The following is a 25,509-nucleotide window of genomic DNA, read 5'->3' on the forward strand; positions in this document are numbered from 1 at the left end:
TCCCAGCACACAGCCTGGTGGTGCCAGCGCCTAGCCTAGCACACAGAGACATGACAACATGGTTAGGTACAGCACCTAGCCTAGCACACAGAGACATGAGGACAACATGGTTAGGTACAGCACCTAGCCTAGCACACAGAGACATGACAACATGGTTAGGTACAGCACCTAGCCTAGCACACAGAGAGATGACAACATGGTTAGGTACAGCACCTAGCCTAGCACACAGAGACATGACAACATGGTTAGGTACAGCACCTAGCCTAGCACACAGAGACATGACAACATGGTGAGGTACAGCACCTAGCCTAGCACACAGAGACATGAGGACAACATGGTTAGGTACAGCACCTAGCCTAGCACACAGAGACATGACAACATGGTTAGGTACAGCACCTAGCCTAGCACACAGAGACATGACAACATGGTTAGGTACAGCACCTAGCCTAGCACACAGAGACATGACAACATGGTTAGGTACAGCACCTAGCCTAGCACACAGAGAGATGACAACATGGTTAGGTACAGCACCTAGCCTAGCACACAGAGACATGACAACATGGTTAGGTACAGCACCTAGCCTAGCACACAGAGACATGACAACATGGTTAGGTACAGCACCTAGCCTAGCACACAGAGAGATGACAACATGGTTAGGTACAGCACCTAGCCTAGCACACAGAGAGATGAGGACATGGTTAGGTACAGCACCTAGCCTAGCACACAGAGACATGAGGACAACATGGTTAGGTACAGCACCTAGCCTAGCACACAGAGAGATGAGGACAACATGGTGAGGTACAGCACCTAGCCTAGCACACAGAGACATGACAACATGGTTAGGTACAGCACCTAGCCTAACACACAGAGACATGACAACATGGTGAGGTACAGCACCTAGCCTAGTACACAGAGACATGACAACATGGTTAGGTACAGAACCTAGCCTAGCACACAGAGAGATGACAACATGGTTAGGTACAGAACCTAGCCTAGCACACAGAGACATGAGGACAACATGGTTAGGTACAGCACCTAGCCTAGCACACAGAGACATGACAACATGGTTAGGTACAGAACCTAGCCTAGCACACAGAGACATGAGGACAACATGGTTAGGTACAGCACCTAGCCTAGCACACAGAGACATGACAACATGGTTAGGTACAGCACCTAGCCTAGCACACAGAGACATGAGGACAACATGGTTAGGTACAGCACCTAGCCTAGCACACAGAGACATGACAACATGGTTAGGTACAGCACCTAGCCTAGCACACAGAGAGATGAGGACAACATGGTTAGGTACAGCACCTAGCCTAGCACACAGAGACATGACAACATGGTTAGGTACAGCACCTAGCCTAGCACACAGAGAGATGACAACATGGTTAGGTACAGCACCTAGCCTAGCACACAGAGACATGAGGACAACATGGTTAGGTACAGCACCTAGCCTAGCACACAGAGACATGACAACATGGTTAGGTACAGCACCTAGCCTAGCACACAGAGACATGACAACATGGTTAGGTACAGCACCTAGCCTAGCACACAGAGAGATGACAACATGGTTAGGTACAGCACCTAGCCTAGCACACAGAGACATGACAACATGGTGAGGTACAGCACCTAGCCTAGCACACAGAGACATGACAACATGGTTAGGTACAGCACCTAGCCTAGCACACAGAGACATGACAACATGGTTAGGTACAGCACCTAGCCTAGCACACAGAGAGATGACAACATGGTTAGGTACAGCACCTAGCCTAGCACACAGAGAGATGAGGACAACATGGTTAGGTACAGCACCCAGCCTAGCACACAGAGACATGACAACATGGTTAGGTACAGCACCTAGCCTAGCACACAGAGAGATGAGGACAACATGGTGAGGTACAGCACCTAGCCTAGCACACAGAGACATGACAACATGGTTAGGTACAGCACCTAGCCTAACACACAGAGAGATGAGGACAACATGGTTAGGTACAGCACCTAGCCTAACACACAGAGAGATGAGGACAACATGGTGAGGTACAGCACCTAGCCTAGCACACAGAGACATGACAACATGGTTAGGTACAGCACCTAGCCTAGCACACAGAGAGATGACAACATGGTTAGGTACAGCACCTAGCCTAGCACACAGAGAGATGAGGACAACATGGTTAGGTACAGCACCTAGCCTAGCACACAGAGAGATGAGGACAACATGGTTAGGTACAGCACCTAGCCTAGCACACAGAGACATGACAACATGGTTAGGTACAGCACCTAGCCTAACACACAGAGACATGACAACATGGTTAGGTACAGCACCTAGCCTAGCACACAGAGACATGACAACATGGTGAGGTACAGCACCTAGCCTAGCACACAGAGACATGACAACATGGTGAGGTACAGCACCTAGCCTAGCACACAGAGACATGACAACATGGTGAGGTACAGCACCTAGCCTAGCACACAGAGACATGACAACATGGTGAGGTACAGCACCTAGCCTAACACACAGAGAGATGACAACATGGTGAGGTACAGCACCTAGCCTAGCACACAGAGACATGAGGACAACATGGTTAGGTAGAGCACCTAGCCTAGCACACAGAGAGATGACAACATGGTTAGGTACAGCACCTAGCCTAGCACACAGAGAGATGACAACATGGTTAGGTACAGCACCTAGCCTAGCACACAGAGACATGACAACATGGTTAGGTACAGCACCTAGCCTAGCACACAGAGAGATGACAACATGGTGAGGTACAGCACCTAGCCTAGCACACAGAGACATGACAACATGGTTAGGTACAGCACCTAGCCTAGCACACAGAGACATGAGGACAACATGGTTAGGTACAGCACCTAGCCTAGCACACAGAGAGATGACAACATGGTTAGGTACAGCACCTAGCCTAGCAAACAGAGAGATGACAACATGGTTAACTACAGCACCTAGCCTAGCACACAGAGACATGAGGACATGGTTAGGTACAGCACCTAGCCTAGCACACAGAGACATGACAACATGGTTAGGTACAGCACCTAGCCTAGCACACAGAGAGATGACAACATGGTTAGGTACAGCACCTAGCCTAGCACACAGAGAGATGACAACATGGTGAGGTACAGCACCTAGCCTAACACACAGAGAGATGACAACATGGTTAGGTACAGCACCTAGCCTAGTACACAGAGACATGAGGACATGGTTAGGTACAGCACCTAGCCTAGCACACAGAGACATGACAACATGGTTAGGTACAGCACCTAGCCTAGCACACAGAGACATGAGGACAACATGGTTAGGTACAGAACCTAGCCTAGCACACAGAGAGATGACAACATGGTTAGGTACAGCACCTAGCCTAGCACACAGAGACATGACAACATGGTTAGGTACAGAACCTAGCCTAGCACACAGAGACATGAGGACAACATGGTTAGGTACAGCACCTAGCCTAGCACACAGAGACATGAGGACAACATGGTTAGGTACAGCACCTAGCCTAGCACACAGAGACATGAGGACAACATGGTTAGGTACAGCACCTAGCCTAGCACACAGAGACATGAGGACAACATGGTTAGGTACAGAACCTAGCCTAGCACACAGAGAGATGACAACATGGTTAGGTACAGAACCTAGCCTAGCACACAGAGAGATGACAACATGGTTAGGTACAGCACCTAGCCTAGCACACAGAGACATGAGGACATGGTTAGGTACAGCACCTAGCCTAGCACACAGAGACATGAGGACATGGTTAGGTACAGCACCTAGCCTAGCACACAGAGACATGACAACATGGTTAGGTACAGCACCTAGCCTAGCACACAGAGACATGACAACATGGTTAGGTACAGCACCTAGCCTAGCACACAGAGACATGACAACATGGTTAGGTACAGCACCCAGCCTAACACACAGAGAGATGACAACATGGTTAGGTACAGCACCTAGCCTAGCACACAGAGAGATGACAACATGGTTAGGTACAGCACCTAGCCTAGCACACAGAGACATGACAACATGGTTAGGTACAGCACCCAGCCTAGCACACAGAGACATGACAACATGGTTAGGTACAGCACCTAGCCTAGCACACAGAGACATGACAACATGGTGAGGTACAGCACCTAGCCTAGCACACAGAGACAGGACAACATGGTTAGGTACAGCACCTAGCCTAGCACACAGAGACATGAGGACAACATGGTTAGGTACAGCACCTAGCCTAGCACACAGAGACATGAGGACATGGTGAGGTACAGCACCTAGCCTAGCACACAGAGACATGACAACATGGTTAGGTACAGCACCTAGCCTAGCACACAGAGAGATGACAACATGGTTAGGTACAGCACCTAGCCTAGCACACAGAGACAGGACAACATGGTTAGGTACAGCACCTAGCCTAGCACACAGAGACATGATAACATGGTTAGGTACAGCACCTAGCCTAGCACACAGAGAGATGACAACATGGTTAGGTACAGCACCTAGCCTAGCACACAGAGACATGACAACATGGTTAGGTACAGCACCTAGCCTAGCACACAGAGACATGAGGACAACATGGTTAGGTACAGCACCTAGCCTAGCACACAGAGACATGACAACATGGTGAGGTACAGCACCTAGCCTAGCACACAGAGACATGAGGACAACATGGTTAGGTACAGCACCTAGCCTAGCACACAGAGACATGATAACATGGTTAGGTACAGCACCTAGCCTAGCACACAGAGACATGAGGACAACATGGTTAGGTACAGCACCTAGCCTAGCACACAGAGACATGAGGACAACATGGTTAGGTACAGCACCTAGCCTAGCACACAGAGACATGAGGACAACATGGTTAGGTACAGCACCTAGCCTAGCACACAGAGACATGAGGACAACATGGTTAGGTACAGCACCTAGCCTAGCACACAGAGAGATGACAACATGGTTAGGTACAGCACCTAGCCTAGCACACAGAGAGATGAGGACAACATGGTTAGGTACAGCACCTAGCCTAGCACACAGAGACATGACAACATGGTTAGGTACAGCACCTAGCCTAGCACACAGAGACATGACAACATGGTTAGGGACAGCACCTAGCCTAGCACACAGAGACATGACAACATGGTTAGGTACAGCACCTAGCCTAGCACACAGAGACATGACAACATGGTTAGGTACAGCACCTAGCCTAGCACACAGAGACATGAGGACAACATGGTTAGGTACAGCACCTAGCCTAGTACACAGAGACATGACAACATGGTGAGGTACAGCACCTAGCCTAGCACACAGAGACATGACAACATGGTTAGGTACAGCACCTAGCCTAGCACACAGAGACATGAGGACACTAGGCTAGGTGCTGTGTCTAACACAGATAGTAGATCCCATAGTAGATCCCATAGTAGATCCCACAGCTGTAAGAAATTCCATCTACTTTCCCCCCTGCCTAACACAGAAAGTAGATCTCATAGTAGATCACATAGCTGTAAGAAATTCCATCTACTTTCCCCCTGTCTAACACAGACAGTAGATCCCATAGTAGATCCCACAGTAGATCCCATAGTAGATCACATAGTAGATCAGACAGTAGATCAGACAGTAGATCCCATAGCAGTAGGAAACACCATCTACTTTCCCCCCTGCCAACACAGATAGTAGATCCCATAGTAGATCAGACAGTAGATCCCATAGCTGTAAGAAACACCATCTACTTTCCCCCCTGCCTAACACAGATAGTAGATCCCATAGCAGTAGGAAACACCATCTACTTTCCCCCCTGTCTAACACAGATAGTAGATCCCATAGTAGATCCCATAGTAGATCCCATAGTAGATCACATAGTAGATCAGACAGTAGATCCCATAGCAGTAGGAAACACCATCTACTTTCCCCCCTGTCTAACACAGACAGTAGATCCCATAGTAGATCCCATAGTAGATCACATAGTAGATCAGACAGTAGATCCCATAGCAGTAGGAAACACCATCTACTTTCCCCCCTGTCTAACACAGATAGTAGATCCCATAGTAGATCCCATAGTAGATCCCATAGTAGATCACATAGTAGATCAGACAGTAGATCCCATAGCAGTAGGAAACACCATCTACTTTCCCCCCTGCCTAACACAGACAGTAGATCCCATAGCTGTAAGAAACACCATCTACTTTCCCCCCTGTCTAACACAGACAGTAGATCCCATAGTAGATCCCATAGTAGATCCCATAGTAGATCAGACAGTAGATCCCATAGCTGTAAGAAACACCATCTACTTTCCCCCCTGCCTAACACAGACAGTAGATCCCATAGTAGATCAGATAGTAGATCCCATAGTAGATCCCATAGTAGATCACATAGTAGATCAGACAGTAGATCCCATAGCAGTAGGAAACACCATCTACTTTCCCCCCTGCCAACACAGATAGTAGATCCCATAGTAGATCCCATAGTAGATCACATAGTAGATCCCATAGTAGATCAGACAGTAGATCACATAGTAGATCCCATAGTAGATCAGACAGTAGATCCCATAGCAGTAGGAAACACCATCTACTTTCCCCCCTGTCTAACACAGACAGTAGATCCCATAGTAGATCCCATAGTAGATCACATAGTAGATCACATAGTAGATCCCATAGCAGTAGGAAACACCATCTACTTTCCCCCCTGTCTAACACAGATAGTAGATCCCATAGTAGATCCCATAGTAGATCAGACAGTAGATCCCATAGCAGTAGGAAACACCATCTACTTTCCCCCCTGTCTAACACAGACAGTAGATCCCATAGTAGATCACATAGTAGATCCCATAGCAGTAGGAAACACCATCTACTTTCCCCCCTGTCTAACACAGATAGTAGATCCCATAGTAGATCCCATAGTAGATCAGACAGTAGATCCCATAGTAGATCCCATAGTAGATCAGACAGTAGATCCCATAGCAGTAGGAAACACCATCTACTTTCCCCCCTGTCTAACACAGACAGTAGATCCCATAGTAGATCCCATAGTAGATCACATAGTAGATCACATAGTAGATCCCATAGCAGTAGGAAACACCATCTACTTTCCCCCCTGTCTAACACAGATAGTAGATCCCATAGTAGATCACATAGTAGATCCCATAGCAGTAGGAAACACCATCTACTTTCCCCCCTGTCTAACACAGATAGTAGATCCCATAGTAGATCCCATAGTAGATCACATAGTAGATCACATAGTAGATCCCATAGCAGTAGGAAACACCATCTACTTTCCCCCCTGTCTAACACAGATAGTAGATCCCATAGTAGATCACATAGTAGATCCCATAGTAGATCAGACAGTAGATCCCATAGCAGTAGGAAACACCATCTACTTTCCCCCCTGTCTAACACAGACAGTAGATCCCATAGTAGATCCCATAGTAGATCCCATAGTAGATCACATAGTAGATCCCATAGCAGTAGGAAACACCATCTACTTTCCCCCCTGTCTAACACAGACAGTAGATCCCATAGTAGATCCCATAGTAGATCCCATAGTAGATCACATAGTAGATCACATAGTAGATCCCATAGCAGTAGGAAACACCATCTACTTTCCCCCCTGCCAACACAGACAGTAGATCCCATAGTAGATCCCATAGTAGATCCCATAGTAGATCACATAGTAGATCACATAGTAGATCCCATAGCAGCAGGAAACACCATCTACTTTCCCCCCTGCCAACACAGACAGAGGATCACAACCCAGCAGGGTGAGTAACGAGACATAAGACTGTGCTTCCGTCTGCTTCCTAGATGTCATCATTGATTACAATAAGGCGTCGTAGGCTAGTCTTTTACTGTATTGGTCTCCCATCACCTGACAAGCCCAGTAAAACAATGACCTCATCAAATCATGACATATTGTCCACCTGCCCACAAATAAAGTGTTATGGAAACATGCACCCCCCTCTTGTACACAGACCACATCATTTAGCCTCTCCTACCTTCCCTGCTCCAATAGTACGATCTCAGTCCAGCCCAGCTTGGCCAGGTGATAGGCCACAGACGTCCCTACGATGCCCCCTCCACAGATCACCACGCGGGCTTGGCTAGGCAGGGGGATGGGCTGCGTGGTCTCTACAGCCGAGGCCAGGCTCCGGGGGGAGCTCCAGATACCCCTAGGCCTGGTCCCCGGAGCCCAGCATCCTGCATGGGACAGCAGCCTAGGGAGCAGGGCCGGGGACAGAGTCCTGGAGCTCCATACGCAGCTGCAGTGCATGGCTTGGAGGAACCTGGAGAATCAGAACACAACAGGCCTGGAGGGTCAGAATACAACAGGCCTGGAGGATCACAACACAACAGGCCTGGAGGGTCAGAACACAACAGGCCTGGAGGATCACAACACAACAGGCCTGGAGGATCACAACACAACAGGCCTGGAGGATCACAACACAACAGGTCTGGAGGATCACAACACAACAGGCCTGGAGGATCACAACACAACAGGCCTGGAGGATCACAACACAACAGGCCTGGAGGATCACAACACAACAGGCCTGGAGGATCACAACACAACAGGCCTGGAGGATCACAACACAACAGGCCTGGAGGATCACAACACAACAGGTCTGGAGGATCACAACACAACAGGCCTGGAGGATCACAACACAACAGGCCTGGAGGATCACAACACAACAGGCCTGGAGGATCACAACACAACAGGCCTGGAGGATCACAACACAACAGGCCTGGAGGATCACAACACAACAGGCCTGGAGGATCACAACACAACAGGCCTGGAGGATCACAACACAACAGGCCTGGAGGATCACAACACAACAGGCCTGGAGGATCACAACACAACAGGCCTGGAGGATCACAACACAACAGGTCTGGAGGATCACAACACAACAGGCCCGGAGGATCACAACACAACAGGCCTGGAGGATCACAACACAACAGGTCTGGAGGATCACAACACACCTGGAGGATCACAACACAACAGGCCTGGAGGACCACAACACAACAGGCCTGGAGGACCACAACACAACAGGTCTGGAGGATCACAACACAACACGTCTGGAGGATCACAACACAACAAGCCTGGAGGATCACAACACAACAGGCCCGGAGGATCACAACACAACAGGCCCGGAGGATCACAACACAACAGGCCCGGAGGATCACAACACAACAGGTCTGGAGGATCACAACACAACAGGTCTGGAGGATCACAACACAACAGGCCTGGAGGATCACAACACAACAGGCCTGGAGGATCACAACACAACAGGCCTGGAGGATCACAACACAACAGACCTGGAGGATCACAACACAACAGGCCAGGAGGATCACAACACAACAGGCCTGGAGGATCACAACACAACACAACAGGTCTGGAGGATCACAACACAACACAACAGGCCTGGAGGATCACAACACAACACAACAGGCCCGGAGGATCACAACAGGCCCGGAGGATCACAACACAACAGGCCTGGAGGATCACAACACAACAGGTCTGGAGGATCACAACACAACACAACAGGCCTGGAGGATCACAACACAACAGGCCCGGAGGATCACAACACAACAGGTCTGGAGGATCACAACACAACAGGTCTGGAGGATCACAACACAACAGGCCTGGAGGATCACAACACAACAGGCCTGGAGGATCACAACACAACAGACCTGGAGGATCACAACACAACAGGTCTGGAGGATTACATTAGCAGCAGTTCTGGAGGATCACAACACAACAGGCCTGGAGGATCACAACACAACAGGTCTGGAGGATCACAACACACCTGGAGGATCACAACACAACAGGCCTGGAGGACCACAACACAACAGGCCTGGTGGACCACAACACAACAGGTCTGGAGGATCACAACACAACAGGTCTGGAGGATCACAACACAACAGGCCTGGAGGATCACAACACAACAGGCCTGGAGGATCACAACACAACAGGCCCGGAGGATCACAACACAACAGGCCCGGAGGATCACAACACAACAGGCCCGGAGGATCACAACACAACAGGTCTGGAGGATCACAACACAACAGGCCTGGAGGATCACAACACAACAGGCCTGGAGGATCACAACACAACAGGCCTGGAGGATCACAACACAACAGACCTGGAGGATCACAACACAACAGGCCAGGAGGATCACAACACAACAGGCCTGGAGGATCACAACACAACACAACAGGTCTGGAGGATCACAACACAACACAACAGGCCTGGAGGATCACAACACAACACAACAGGCCCGGAGGATCACAACACAACAGGCCCGGAGGATCACAACACAACAGGCCTGGAGGATCACAACACAACAGGTCTGGAGGATCACAACACAACACAACAGGCCTGGAGGATCACAACACAACAGGCCCGGAGGATCACAACACAACAGGCCCGGAGGATCACAACACAACAGGCCCGGAGGATCACAACACAACAGGCCTGGAGGATCACAACACAACAGGTCTGGAGGATCACAACACAACACAACAGGCCTGGAGGATCACAACACAACAGGCCCGGAGGATCACAACACAACAGGTCTGGAGGATCACAACACAACAGGTCTGGAGGATCACAACACAACAGGCCTGGAGGATCACAACACAACAGGCCTGGAGGATCACAACACAACAGACCTGGAGGATCACAACACAACAGGTCTGGAGGATTACATTAGCAGCAGTTCTGGAGGATCACAACACAACAGGCCTGGAGGATCACAACACAACAGGTCTGGAGGATCACAACACACCTGGAGGATCACAACACAACAGGCCTGGAGGACCACAACACAACAGGCCTGGAGGACCACAACACAACAGGTCTGGAGGATCACAACACAACAGGTCTGGAGGATCACAACACAACAGGCCTGGAGGATCACAACACAACAGGCCTGGAGGATCACAACACAACAGGCCCGGAGGATCACAACACAACAGGTCTGGAGGATCACAACACAACAAGCCTGGAGGATCACAACACAACAGGCCTGGAGGATCACAACACAACAGGCCCGGAGGATCACAACACAACAGGCCCGGAGGATCACAACACAACAGGTCTGGAGGATCACAACACAACAGGTCTGGAGGATCACAACACAACAGGCCTGGAGGATCACAACACAACAGGCCTGGAGGATCACAACACAACAGACCTGGAGGATCACAACACAACAGGCCAGGAGGATCACAACACAACAGGCCTGGAGGATCACAACACAACACAACAGGTCTGGAGGATCACAACACAACACAACAGGCCTGGAGGATCACAACACAACACAACAGGCCCGGAGGATCACAACACAACAGGCCCGGAGGATCACAACACAACAGGCCCGGAGGATCACAACACAACAGGCCCGGAGGATCACAACACAACAGGCCCGGAGGATCACAACACAACAGGTCTGGAGGATCACAACACAACACAACAGGCCTGGAGGATCACAACACAACAGGCCCGGAGGATCACAACACAACAGGTCTGGAGGATCACAACACAACAGGTCTGGAGGATCACAACACAACAGGCCTGGAGGATCACAACACAACAGGCCTGGAGGATCACAACACAACAGACCTGGAGGATCACAACACAACAGGTCTGGAGGATTACATTAGCAGCAGGTCTGGAGGATCACAACACAACAGGCCTGGAGGATCACAACACAACAGGCCTGGAGGATCACAACACAACAGGCCTGGAGGATCACAACACAACAGGCCTGGAGGATCACAACACAACAGGCCTGGAGGATCACAACACAACAGGCCTGGAGGATCACAACACAACAGGCCCGGAGGACCACAACACAACAGGCCCGGAGGATCACAACACAACAGGCCCGGAGGATCACAACACAACAGGCCCGGAGGACCACAACACAACAGGCCTGGAGGATCACAACACAACAGGTCTGGAGGATCACAACACAACAGGTCTGGAGGATCACAACACAACAGGTCTGGAGGATCACAACACAACAGGCCTGGAGGATCACAACACAACAGGCCTGGAGGATCACAACACAACAGGTCTGGAGGATCACAACACAACAGGTCTGGAGGATCACAACACAACAGGTCTGGAGGATCACAACACAACAGGCCCGGAGGATCACAACACAACAGGCCCGGAGGACCACAACACAACAGGCCCGGAGGATCAGAACACAACAGGCCTGGAGGACCACAACACAACAGGTCTGGAGGATCACAACACAACAGGCCCGGAGGATCACAACACAACAGGCCCGGAGGATCACAACACAACAGGCCCGGAGGATCACAACACAACAGGTCTGGAGGATCACAACACAACAGGCCTGGAGGATCACAACACAACAGGCCTGGAGGATCACAACACAACAGGCCTGGAGGATCACAACACAACAGGTCTGGAGGATCACAACACAACAGGTCTGGAGGATCACAACACAACAGGCCTGGAGGATCACAACATAACATGCCTGGAGGATCACAACACAACAGGTCTGGAGGATCACAACACAACAGGCCCGGAGGATCACAACACAACATGCCTGGAGGATCACAACACAACAGGCCCGGAGGATCACAACACAACAGGCCCGGAGGATCACAACACAACAGGTCTGGAGGATCACAACACAACAGGCCCGGAGGATCACAACACAACAGGCCTGGAGGATCACAACACAACAGGCCCGGAGGATCACAACACAACAGGCCCGGAGGATCACAACACAACATGCCTGGAGGATCACAACACAACAGGCCTGGAGGATCACAACACAACAGGTCTGGAGGATCACAAGGCAACAGGCCTGGAGGATCACAAGGCAACAGGCCAGGAGGATCACAACACAACAGGCCCGGAGGATCACAACACAACAGGCCCGGAGGATCACAACACAACAGGTCTGGAGGATCACAACACAACACAACAGGCCTGGAGGATCACAACACAACAGGTCTGGAGGATCACAACAACACAACAGGCCTGGAGGATCACAACACAACAGGCCTGGAGGATCACAACACAACAGGTCTGGAGGATCACAACACAACAGGCCTGGAGGATCACAACACAACAGGTCTGGAGGATCACAACACAACAGGTCTGGAGGATCACAAGGCAACAGGCCAGGAGGATCACAACGCAACAGGCCAGGAGGATCACAACGCAACAGGCCTGGAGGATCACAAGGCAACAGGCCTGGAGGATCACAACACAACAGGCCTGGAGGATCACAACACAACAGGCCTGGAGGATCACAACACAACAGGCCTGGAGGATCACAACACAACACAACAGGCCTGGAGGATCACAACACAACAGGCCTGGAGGATCACAACACAACAGGTCTGGAGGATCACAACACAACAGGCCTGGAGGATCACAACACAACAGGCCTGGAGGATCACAACACAGCAGGTCTGGAGGATCACAACACAACAGGCCTGGAGGATCACAACACAACAGGCCTGGAGGATCACAAGGCAACAGGCCTGGAGGATCACAACACAACAGGCCCGGAGGATCACAACACAACAGGCCCGGAGGATCACAACACAACACAACAGGCCTGGAGGATCACAACACAACAGGCCTGGAGGATCACAACACAACAGGTCTGGAGGATCACAACACAACAGGTCTGGAGGATCACAACACAACAGGCCTGGAGGATCACAACACAACAGGCCTGGAGGATCACAACACAACAGGCCTGGAGGACCACAACACAACAGGCCTGGAGGATCACAACACAACAGGCCTGGAGGATCACAACACAACAGGCCTGGAGGATCACAACACAACAGGCCTGGAGGACCACAACACAACAGGCCTGGAGGACCACAACACAACAGGCCTGGAGGATCACAACACAACACAACAGGCCTGGAGGATCACAACACAACAGGTCTGGAGGATCACAACACAACAGGTCTGGAGGATCACAACACAACAGGCCTGGAGGATCACAACACAACAGGCCTGGAGGATCACAACACAACAGGCCTGGAGGACCACAACACAACAGGCCTGGAGGATCACAACACAACAGGCCTGGAGGATCACAACACAACAGGCCTGGAGGATCACAACACAACAGGCCTGGAGGATCACAACACAACAGGCCTGGAGGATCACAACACAACAGGCCTGGAGGATCACAACACAACAGGCCTGGAGGATCACAACACAACAGGCCTGGAGGATCACAACACAACAGGCCTGGAGGATCACAACACAACAGGCCTGGAGGATCACAACACAACAGGCCTGGAGGATCACAACACAACAGGCCTGGAGGATCACATTAGCAAGCATGCAGACTTGGGTACCAGCTACCACAGCTAACTTTCGTACTGTCTTTCAAACAAGCTACAGCTAGCTAGCGAACTTTAGCTAACGTTAGTTGATCAGCTGGCTCAATGACAACTTGAACTCCTATCACTTCTTGCTAATGCCAAAATGTAAATCTGAAGTTTGCTTGTGTTCGACCTTGGCCCCAAGGAGAACACCCCGATCCAAACGTCTATGCATTGGTAATACGCTAGCGGCCTGCTTCTTCTGACATTCCTCTTGCTAATGATAATGCTTGTTAGCATTATCATTGTTGGCTAGCTAGCTGCGCACTGGCTAACTGTTTTTCTGTGACATTTGTCCCATACTCTATGTAGCAAACTCACCGACTCACTCCACTCAAAAGAGTAATGATATCTCTATTTGGCTCGCAGCAGATTTCAGTCCTGCGCTTCGATGACAGCAGAACGTTCCAGCCAGACCCTCTACGGCCAAACAAACGGCATTGTTTATTTACACCGCCGTGACACCGGCAAGAAAAACGAACTACTTCCGTGTCGCGGATTTTTTTAAATCCTTCAGAATAATAGTTTCGTCCAGTATACTTTGTAAGTGAATAATTATGATGAAAATGTGCACAATTATGAATATACACTGAACAAAAATATAAACGAAACAATTTAAACCATTTTACTGAGTTACAGTTCATGTATGGAAATCAGTCAACTGAAATAAATTCATTAGGCCCTAATCTATGGATTTCACATGACTGGGAATACAGATATGCATCTATTGGTCACATATAACCTGTGGCGGCCTGTCATTCAGGGCAGGTGAGTCCCACCTGTTTTGAGACCCACCTGTTTAGCAAAAAAAAAAAAAAATCTGTTTTTCATGTTATTTTTTACATAAATACATTTCACATATCAGTTTGAAAACAATGTAAAAAAAAAAACACAAAATGTAAGTTAATAAAGCCGCATACAAACAACGGTTGCTTCTTGAGTAAGACAGCTCCAAAATGCAGGTCTTTCAGCCTAGCTCAGTGCTTTCTGTGGTGGGCGGGTCAGCCAGCGGAAAAAAACAAAGCATAGGGGTTGGTAATGTTCTCTAGTTGCACCGTGATTGGCTCAGTGTTCTGTCACTCATGGGAGACACTATATCGCCGCAAAATCTACAGAGAGAGCTTGAAAATTCAAGCTTGTGGGTGCTGCCATAGATTTACATTAGAAGTGCCCATCCAAGAAGGCTCAAAGTCATTGGCCACAAATAAAATGACATCAAATCACGTTATATCTACAGCAGCTTTAATTGGACTTTCAAAATCTTAGCCAGCAAGCTAGACAAGTGGCCATCATCACGAATCCACAATCTACTGGCAAATCCTTTTCAAACCTTTTCGTAGGAGAAATTATAGATTTTAAAAAACGTATCGGTGGTCATCGGCCATTGGACATAAACATTATACATGAAGTTGGAAATCACCAAATCTACAGTGAGGGATTTGGAAGGAATCTTTTATTTGTTTTTTGTTGTATTTTTTAATTATCTATATTTACTTAATACTTATTTTTCTTAAAACTGCGTTGTAAGTAAGTATTTCACCTGTTGTATTCGGCGCACGTGACAAAGAACATTTGATTTGATCAGTGGCTAACTGCAAGCGTTGAAAAGCAATCACTAGCTTGCTATTCAGTGGAGAGGTTGTGTGGTCCAAGTCTGGGTTTAAGGGTCTCTTTTCCAAGCTTAAATAGATAAACATTCACATGCAACACTATGGGACAGAAAAGGGTGAATACATTGGCTGTCAACCTAGTACGACTTCTCCCGCTTTCAAAACAACTGGAAACTTGAAACTTGGGGGGGGGAACGAGCTCCGACTGGGAAAATACGTTTTGAATCGAACTCGGAATTCCAATTCGGGAACTTGGGCCTCTTTCTAGATCTCCGACCTGAAGATCACTGATGTCATGATTCAACCTTTTATATTTGTTTAGTTCCCAGTTGTTTTGAAAGCACCATAAATCTGGAGAAGGCCAGACTTTGATGACAAAATTTGCCCACAAGAAGAACCGCTGCGCCACCTTCCTGTTCAAGTGAGCAAAGCACAACGAGATGAGTCCAAAAATATACTGTATTCTGCTGCATAAATGATGTAATATGCCAGGGAGATATGTCCCTTCCCCCTCATAAGTTAGCCTACTGTTCTGACTTGGTGGTGCACATGTAGCCTGTTTAGAGAAATGTCATCATCGAGTATTGAAAGAGCTTTCATTGTCTACTTATATGCCCCCTTTATTTATCCTACTATTCTGACTTGGTGTACAGGGAGAACACTGTATGAACAGCCCATGTTCTGAATTCTGTCGCTGTACATTTCAAAAGTGCTGAACAAATAGCTATATCGACTACGTCCGTCCTAGCTCGCTCATTGTCTTAATCGAAATTACGGATGGCCTCTTATCCGCTCATCGTTCCCTTATGCCATAGTTTGTACATCTCAATTGTCAGTGAAACCACATTTGTTTAAACAAGTCAGCAATATCAGCTATGTTTTTTAGAAGGCAGTAAATGAGGCTGAATGAACTGTTTCGCTAACAGACAAGGCTCCGCTGATAGCCAGGTGTAGCGGTGGTAAGGATTCACTCCATGGTGCTGAAAAGATAGCTCTGCTGTTGGGACAGCTTTATGTAGGCCCTAACAGTTTGTGGACACCGTTTGTCACTGTTATAGTGCAATGCATGTATTGTTTAGTGTTGTGTAGTAGCTTTGCTGGTATGTATTGTTTAGTGTTGTGTAGTAGCTTTGCTGGCATGCATTAAAACAATGTTGATTTTGCCCCACCAAGATATACATGTTAAAATCACCACTCTGTCTAAAACCAGTCAGTATCTGGTGTGACCACCATGCAGCGCGACACATCTCCTTCACATTGAGTCGATCAGGCTGTTGATGGTGTCCTGTGGAATGTTGTCCCACTCCTCTTCAGTGGCTGTGAGAAGTTGCTGGATATTGGCAGGAACTGGAACACGCTGTCGTACACGTCGATCCAACAGCGGAGGCTCCTCAGAGGAGGACCTCCTCAGTGAATTTATAAAACATTTAAAAAGTTATCCTTTTTAGATAAAACTACACTAAATATATATCACGTCACCAAATAATTGATTAAAACAAACTGTTTTGCAATGTCTGGGTAATTTGTTCTTAACTGACTTGTCGAGTTAAATAAAGGTTAAATAATCCAATATGAAAAACATACTAAACATCGTGTAATGCAAATAGGCTAATTAACAATGGGATTTTAAAGTGTTTTCTAAAGTTGATTACAATTATACCAATAATATTATATTATTACTAATTGTAGCATTAAATATTTTTGGGTTTACTGTTAACACGATAACTAGTAATCATTACTTTTAATGCTGCTAACAATAATGTCAGTGCTATATTAGTTTTGCCATAAATGCTCTTTTTTATATATTGTTAAACAAAATTTAAAATCTGCTGACATTTCCAGATAAACAGTAACTAATTTCGACCTTTTTTATTAATTTTCACCATCTTCATTGCGGGACATTTATTTTGAAGGAAAATTGCCAAGGTCAGGGCATTATTCTTGCAAGGTCTCGCTTATTCTTGCTGGCGGAACGGAGATAATGTTTACCATCCCATCGCCGCTGCGTGAACAGGATCTTCACGAAACGTCACTGGTCATTACAGTACTAGTAACATGTCATAAAATGTGCACATTTGTTATTTGTTTCGATACATTAATATTGTGCCAGTTATGAGGAAAGGAGAGACTGCTCTTATCCAGTTGTCTTCAATAAAAAACATCTGTTGGAAATACATTGCTTTTCTATCGCATGACACCAACAGTCATTCTGAAATACCCAACATGAGGACACACCACGATGTAAAAATCTGCAGACAATTTTATTAAACTGACAAAATGTTCATCTGTACAGCAAAAAAAAGCACAATGTAAAATCTCAATATTACATCGTGGCATAATCTGAACAAAAACTATAACAGCAGATCCATAACTTTATACACAAAGAAAATTACAAAAACTGGTCATCATCATCATCATCATCATCATCAGTCCAAAGAAGTCTCACTTCAAAGCGGCAAAAACAGACAGGAGGAATAGAGCCAAGTGTTGCTGAAGCAGTAGGAAGGTCCTCTGGCTCCCGGAGAGCAGAGGTGCTTGGTGTCCCTCTCATGCTGTCCAAACGGTCTCACACGGAGGGCCTCGGTGTCCAGACTCTCCCCTCGTTTCACGTTGTTCCAGGGTTGAGATGTGGAGGATGGTGGTGCCAGATTGACAACAGGGCCAGTTCTAGGCCAAGATGACCTCTTAAGGGGCCTAATGTTACTCTTTAGGGTCCAAGGCCCTTATGTTATGTTCAGAGGTAGACTGGCTCTGGACGACAAAACTCCTCCTAAACATGAATCAGATTCTCAAATGCGATACAATTCTAGAAACATAAACCCCTTTACTTTCATATCACATCGAAATAATTTCACAAATGCAAAATACACATGTACTGTACACCAGTGGTGTAAAGTACTTAAGTAAAAATACTTTAAAGTACTACTTAAGTAGTTTTTCGGGTATCTGTACTTTATTTATATTTTTACAACTTTTACGTCACTACATTCCGAAAGAAAATGTACTTTTTACTCCATACATTTTCCCTGACACCCAAAAGTACATTTTGAATGCTTAGCAGGACAGGAAAAATGGTCTAATTTACATACTAATCAAGAGAACATGGTCCTCCCTACTGCCTCTGATCTGGTGGACTCACTAAACACACATGCTTAGTTTGTAAATTATGTCTGTAAATAAATTTAAAAAACCAGAAAATGCTGCCGTCTGGTTTGCTTAAAATGAAATAATTTTAAATGATTTATACTTTTACTTTTGATACTTAAGTATATTTTAGCAATTATATTTACTTTTATACTTATGTATATTTAAAACCAAATACTTTTACTCAAGTAGTATTTCACTGTGTGACTTTCACTTTTACTTGAGTCATTATCTATTAAGGTATCTTTACTTTTACTCAAGTATGAGAATTTAGTATTTTGTACACTGCTTTGAGCAGCTCTATCACAGTTGCAGCCGACAGTATATTTCAGTGACAGCATGTTTCCTGGCGGCCTGCTTCCATTACACACAGGTGTTAGGCGCATGCTAGATATCTAATTAGCACAGGTGGTGTCTCTGTGGTCCGTCAACACGCGCTGTAACATGGATTCATTTCAACTGGATACAGCAGATCATCTAGATGACAGCATCAACAGAGAAAAAACCTCCCTCCACTAACACCATCTGATTCCTAATTAAAAGATGGAAAAACTTTTGAAATAGATAGGGTTCTCATTTTCAGTTTATTTTTGAAATAATTTAAATTATTGAATTGGAATTTCAGTTTATTTCCTGAATTGACCGACATTCAATTGGAATGGATCCCGACAGGCCCCTGACCTCTGACCTCTGTGGAGCAGGACAGATTGAGGATGCACCCCAAAATGCACCTTGTTCCCTACATAGTGCACTACCTTTTGACCACTACCCCATAAGGCCCTGGTCAAAAGTAGTGCAGTTAATAGGGAGGCATTTATGACAGACACAGAACCACTTCTCTATCCAATGTTACCAGCTAGTAGCTATAACAGGACCCTTGTACTGTAGGGACGTTGTGGACGTAAACACAATAGAAAAACAACCTGACAAAACACACCATCATTATCACAGTCAAAAACAACCAGCTCAGGAAGCAGAAGAAACATATTTACAACCAACAGGAACTGTTGGTAAAGGGTACACTACTGTTGACCAGGGCCCATAGGGTAAAGGGTACACTACTGTTGACCAGGGCCCATAGGGTAAAGGGTACACTACTGTTGACCAGGGCCCATAGGGTAAAGGGTACACTACTGTTGACCAGGGCCCATAGGGTAAAGGGTACACTACTATTGACCAGGGCCCATAGGGTAAAGGGTACACTACTATTGACCAGGGCCCATAGGGTAAAGGGTACACTACTGTTGACCAGGGCCCATAGGGTAAAGGGTACACTACTGTTGACCAGGGCCCATAGGGTAAAGGGTACACTACTGTTGACCAGGGCCCATAGGGTAAAGGGTACACTACTGTTGACCAGGGCCCATAGGGTAAAGGGTACACTACTGTTGACCAGGGCCCATAGGGTAAAGGGTACACTACTATTGACCAGGGCCCATAGGGTAAAGGGTACACTACTGTTGACCAGGGCCCATAGGGTAAAGGGTACACTACTGTTGACCAGGGCCCATAGGGTAAAGGGTACTGTTGACCAGGGCCCATAGGGTAAAGGGTACTGTTGACCAGGGCCCATAGGGTAAAGGGTACTGTTGACCAGGGCCCATAGGGTAAAGGGTACTGTTGACCAGGGCCCATAGGGTAAAGGGTACTGTTGACCAGGGCCCATAGGGTAAAGGGTACTGTTGACCAGGGCCCATAGGGTAAAGGGTACTGTTGACCAGGGCCCATAGGGTAAAGGGTACTGTTGACCAGGGCCCATAGGGTAAAGGGTACTGTTGACCAGGGCCCATAGGGTAGTAGTGCACTACTGTTGACCAGGGCCCATAGGGTAAAGGGTACTGTTGACCAGGGCCCATAGGGTAGTAGTGCACTACTGTTGACCAGGGCCCATAGGGTAAAGGGTACACTACTGTTGACCAGGGCCTATAGGGTAAAGGGTACACTACTGTTGACCAGGGCCTATAGGGTAAAGGGTACACTACTGTTGACCAGGGCCCATAGGGTAAAGGGTACACTACTATTGACCAGGGCCTATAGGGTAAAGGGTACACTACTATTGACCAGGGCCTATAGGGTAAAGGGTACACTACTATTGACCAGGGCCTATAGGGTAAAGGGTACACTACTATTGACCAGGGCCCATAGGGTAAAGGGTACACTACTGTTGACCAGGGCCCATAGGGTAAAGGGTACACTACTGTTGACCAGGGCCCATAGGGTAAAGGGTACACTACTGTTGACCAGGGCCCATAGGGTAAAGGGTACACTACTGTTGACCAGGGCCCATAGGGTAAAGGGTACACTACTGTTGACCAGGGCCTATAGGGTAAAGGGTACACTACTGTTGACCAGGGCCCATAGGGTAAAGGGTACACTACTGTTGACCAGGGCCCATAGGGTAAAGGGTACACTACTGTTGACCAGGGCCCATAGGGTAAAGGGTACACTACTGTTGACCAGGGCCCATAGGGTAAAGGGTACACTACTGTTGACCAGGGCCCATAGGGTAAAGGGTACACTACTGTTGACCAGGGCCCATAGGGTAAAGGGTACACTACTGTTGACCAGGGCCCATAGGGTAAAGGGTACACTACTGTTGACCAGGGCCCATAGGGTAAAGGGTACACTACTGTTGACCAGGGCCCATAGGGTAAAGGGTACACTACTGTTGACCAGGGCCCATAGGGTAAAGGGTACACTACTGTTGACCAGGGCCCATAGGGTAAAGGGTACACTACTGTTGACCAGGGCCCATAGGGTAAAGGGTACACTACTGTTGACCAGGGCCCATAGGGTAAAGGGTACACTACTGTTGACCAGGGCCCATAGGGTAAAGGGTACACTACTGTTGACCAGGGCCCATAGGGTAAAGGGTACACTACTGTTGACCAGGGCCCATAGGGTAAAGGGTACACTACTGTTGACCAGGGCCCATAGGGTAAAGGGTACACTACTGTTGACCAGGGCCCATAGGGTAAAGGGTACACTACTGTTGACCAGGGCCCATAGGGTAAAGGGTACACTACTGTTGACCAGGGCCCATAGGGTAAAGGGTACACTACTGTTGACCAGGGCCCATAGGGTAAAGGGTACACTACTGTTGACCAGGGCCCATAGGGTAAAGGGTACACTACTGTTGACCAGGGCCCATAGGGTAAAGGGTACACTACTGTTGACCAGGGCCCATAGGGTAAAGGGTACACTACTGTTGACCAGGGCCCATAGGGTAAAGGGTACACTACTGTTGACCAGGGCCCATAGGGTAAAGGGTACACTACTGTTGACCAGGGCCTATAGGGTAAAGGGTACACTACTGTTGACCAGGGCCCATAGGGTAAAGGGTACACTACTGTTGACCAGGGCCCATAGGGTAAAGGGTACACTACTGTTGACCAGGGCCCATAGGGTAAAGGGTACACTACTGTTGACCAGGGCCCATAGGGTAAAGGGTACACTACTGTTGACCAGGGCCCATAGGGTAAAGGGTACACTACTGTTGACCAGGGCCCATAGGGTAAAGGGTACACTACTGTTGACCAGGGACCATAGGGTAAAGGGTACACTACTGTTGACCAGGGCCCATAGGGTAAAGGGTGCACTACTGTTGACCAGGGCCCATAGGGTAAAGGGTGCACTACTGTTGACCAGGGCCCATAAGGTAAAGGGTACACTACTATTGACCAAGGCCCATAGGGTAAAGGGTACACTACTGTTGACCAGGGCCTATAGGGTAAAGGGTACACTACTATTGACCAGGGCCCATAGGGTAAAGGGTACACTACTATTGACCAGGGTCCATAAGGTAAAGGGTACACTACTGTTGACCAGGGCCCATAGGGTAAAGGGTACACTACTGTTGACCAGGGCCTATAGGGTAAAGGGTACACTACTATTGACCAGGGCCCATAGGGTAAAGGGTACACTGCTATTGACCAGGGTCCATAAGGTAAAGGGTACACTACTGTTGACCAGGGCCCATAGGGTAAAGGGTACACTACTGTTGACCAGGGCCTATAGGGTAAAGGGTACACTACTATTGACCAAGGCCCATAGGGTAAAGGGTACACTACTGTTGACCAGGGCCTATAGGGTAAAGGGTACACTACTATTGACCAGGGCCCATAGGGTAAAGGGTGCACTACTGTTGACCAGGGCCCATAAGGTAAAGGGTACACTACTATTGACCAAGGCCCATAGGGTAAAGGGTACACTACTGTTGACCAGGGCCTATAGGGTAAAGGGTACACTACTATTGACCAGGGCCCATAGGGTAAAGGGTACACTACTATTGACCAGGGTCCATAAGGTAAAGGGTACACTACTGTTGACCAGGGCCCATAGGGTAAAGGGTACACTACTGTTGACCAGGGCCTATAGGGTAAAGGGTACACTACTATTGACCAGGGCCCATAGGGTAAAGGGTACACTGCTATTGACCAGGGTCCATAAGGTAAAGGGTACACTACTGTTGACCAGGGCCCATAGGGTAAAGGGTACACTACTATTGACCAGGGCCCATAGCGTAAAGGGTACACTACTATTGACCAGGGCCCATAGGGTAAAGGGTACACTACTGTTGACCAGGGCCCATAGGGTAAAGGGTACCCTACTGTATACCCTTCAGGGTCAGTTTTAGGATCAGTAGGACCAACAGTATCCTGCTTCAGGAGGTCGTTCAGGGCCAGTTTTAGGATCAGTAGGACCAACAGTATCCTGCTTCAGGAGGTGGTTCAGGGCCAGTTTTAGGGCCAGTAGGACCAACAGTATCCTGCTTCAGGAGGTCGTTCAGGGCCAGTTTTAGGACCAGTAGGACCAACAGTATCCTGCTTCAGGAGGTGGTTCAGGGCCAGTTTTAGGATCAGTAGGACCAACAGTATCCTGCTTCAGGAGGTGGTTCAGGGCCAGTTTTAGGATCAGTAGGACCAACAGTATCCTGCTTCAGGAGGTCGTTCAGGGCCAGTTTTAGGACCAGTAGGACCAACAGTATCCTGCTTCAGGAGGTGGTTCAGGGCCAGTAGGACCAACAGTATCCTGCTTCAGGAGGAGGTTCAGGGCCAGTTTTAGGATCAGTAGGACCAACAGTATCCTGCTTCAGGAGGTGGTTCAGGGCCAGTTTTAGGACCAGTAGGACCAACAGTATCCTGCTTCAGGAGGTGGTTCAGGGCCAGTAGGACCAACAGTATCCTGCTTCAGGAGGTCGTTCAGGGCCAGTTTTAGGATCAGTAGGACCAACAGTATCCTGCTTCAGGAGGTCGTTCAGGGCCAGTTTTAGGACCAGTAGGACCAACAGTATCCTGCTTCAGGTGGTGGTTCAGGGCCAGTTTTAGGGCCAGTAGGACCAACAGTATCCTGCTTCAGGAGGTGGTTCAGGGCCAGTAGGACCAACAGTATCCTGCTTCAGGAGGTGTTTCAGGGCCAGTTTTAGGACCAGTAGGACCAACAGTATCCTGCTTCAGAAGGTGGTTCAGGGCCAGTTTTAGGATCAGTAGGACCAACAGTATCCTGCTTCAGGAGGAGGTTCAGGGCCAGTTTTAAGACCAGTAGGACCAACAGTATCCTGCTTCAGGAGGAGGTTCAGGGCCAGTTTTAGGACCAGTAGGACCAACAGTATCCTGCTTCAGGAGGAGGTTCAGGGCCAGTAGGGTCAACAGTATCCTGCTTCAGGAGGTGGTTCAGGGCCAGTTTTAGGGCCAGTAGGACCAACAGTATCCTGCTTCAGGAGGTCGTTCAGGGCCAGTTTTAGGACCAGTAGGACTAACAGTATCCTGCTTCAGGAGGAGGTTCAGGGCCAGTTTTAGGGCCAGTAGGACCAACAGTATCCTGCTTCAGGAGGAGGTTCAGGGCCAGTTTTAGGGCCAGTAGGACCAACAGTATCCTGCTTCAGGAGGTCGTTCAGGGCCAGTTTTAGGACCAGTAGGACCAACAGTATCCTGCTTCAGGAGGTGGTTCAGGGCCAGTAGGACCAACAGTATCCTGCTTCAGGAGGAGGTTCAGGGCCAGTTTTAGGATCAGTAGGACCAACAGTATCCTGCTTCAGGAGGTGGTTCAGGGCCAGTTTTAGGGCCAGTAGGACCAACAGTATCCTGCTTCAGGAGGTGGTTCAGGGCCAGTTTTAGGGCCAGTAGGACCAACAGTATCCTGCTTCAGGAGGAGGTTCAGGGCCAGTTTTAGGATCAGTAGGACCAACAGTATCCTGCTTCAGGAGGTGGTTCAGGGCCAGTAGGACCAACAGTATCCTGCTTCAGGAGGAGGTTCAGGGACAGTTTTAGGACCAGTAGGACCAACAGTATCCTGCTTCAGGAGGTGGTTCAGGGCCAGTTTTAGGGCCAGTAGGACCAACAGTATCCTGCTTCAGGAGGTG

General features: G+C 48.2%; 1 protein-coding gene across 1 annotated transcript; it reads right to left on the reverse strand.

Moving 5' to 3' along the window:
- Window positions 1-7: 7 nt before the first annotated feature.
- On the reverse strand, window positions 8-14,847 carry LOC120039712 (pyruvate dehydrogenase phosphatase regulatory subunit, mitochondrial-like; the record flags this gene model as incomplete). The annotated part of the gene is made up of 3 exons (XM_038985118.1): window positions 14,716-14,847; window positions 7,995-8,282; window positions 8-35 (listed from the first exon to the last, which is right to left on the reverse strand). Coding segments are annotated over exons 2-3 (303 nt in total), but the record flags the coding sequence as incomplete, so codon positions are not given.
- Between the last annotated feature and the right edge of the window lie 10,662 nt (window positions 14,848-25,509).

Source organism: Salvelinus namaycush, unplaced genomic scaffold, assembly GCF_016432855.1.
Source record: "Salvelinus namaycush isolate Seneca unplaced genomic scaffold, SaNama_1.0 Scaffold2942, whole genome shotgun sequence".
Taxonomy (NCBI): Eukaryota; Metazoa; Chordata; class Actinopteri; order Salmoniformes; family Salmonidae; genus Salvelinus; species Salvelinus namaycush.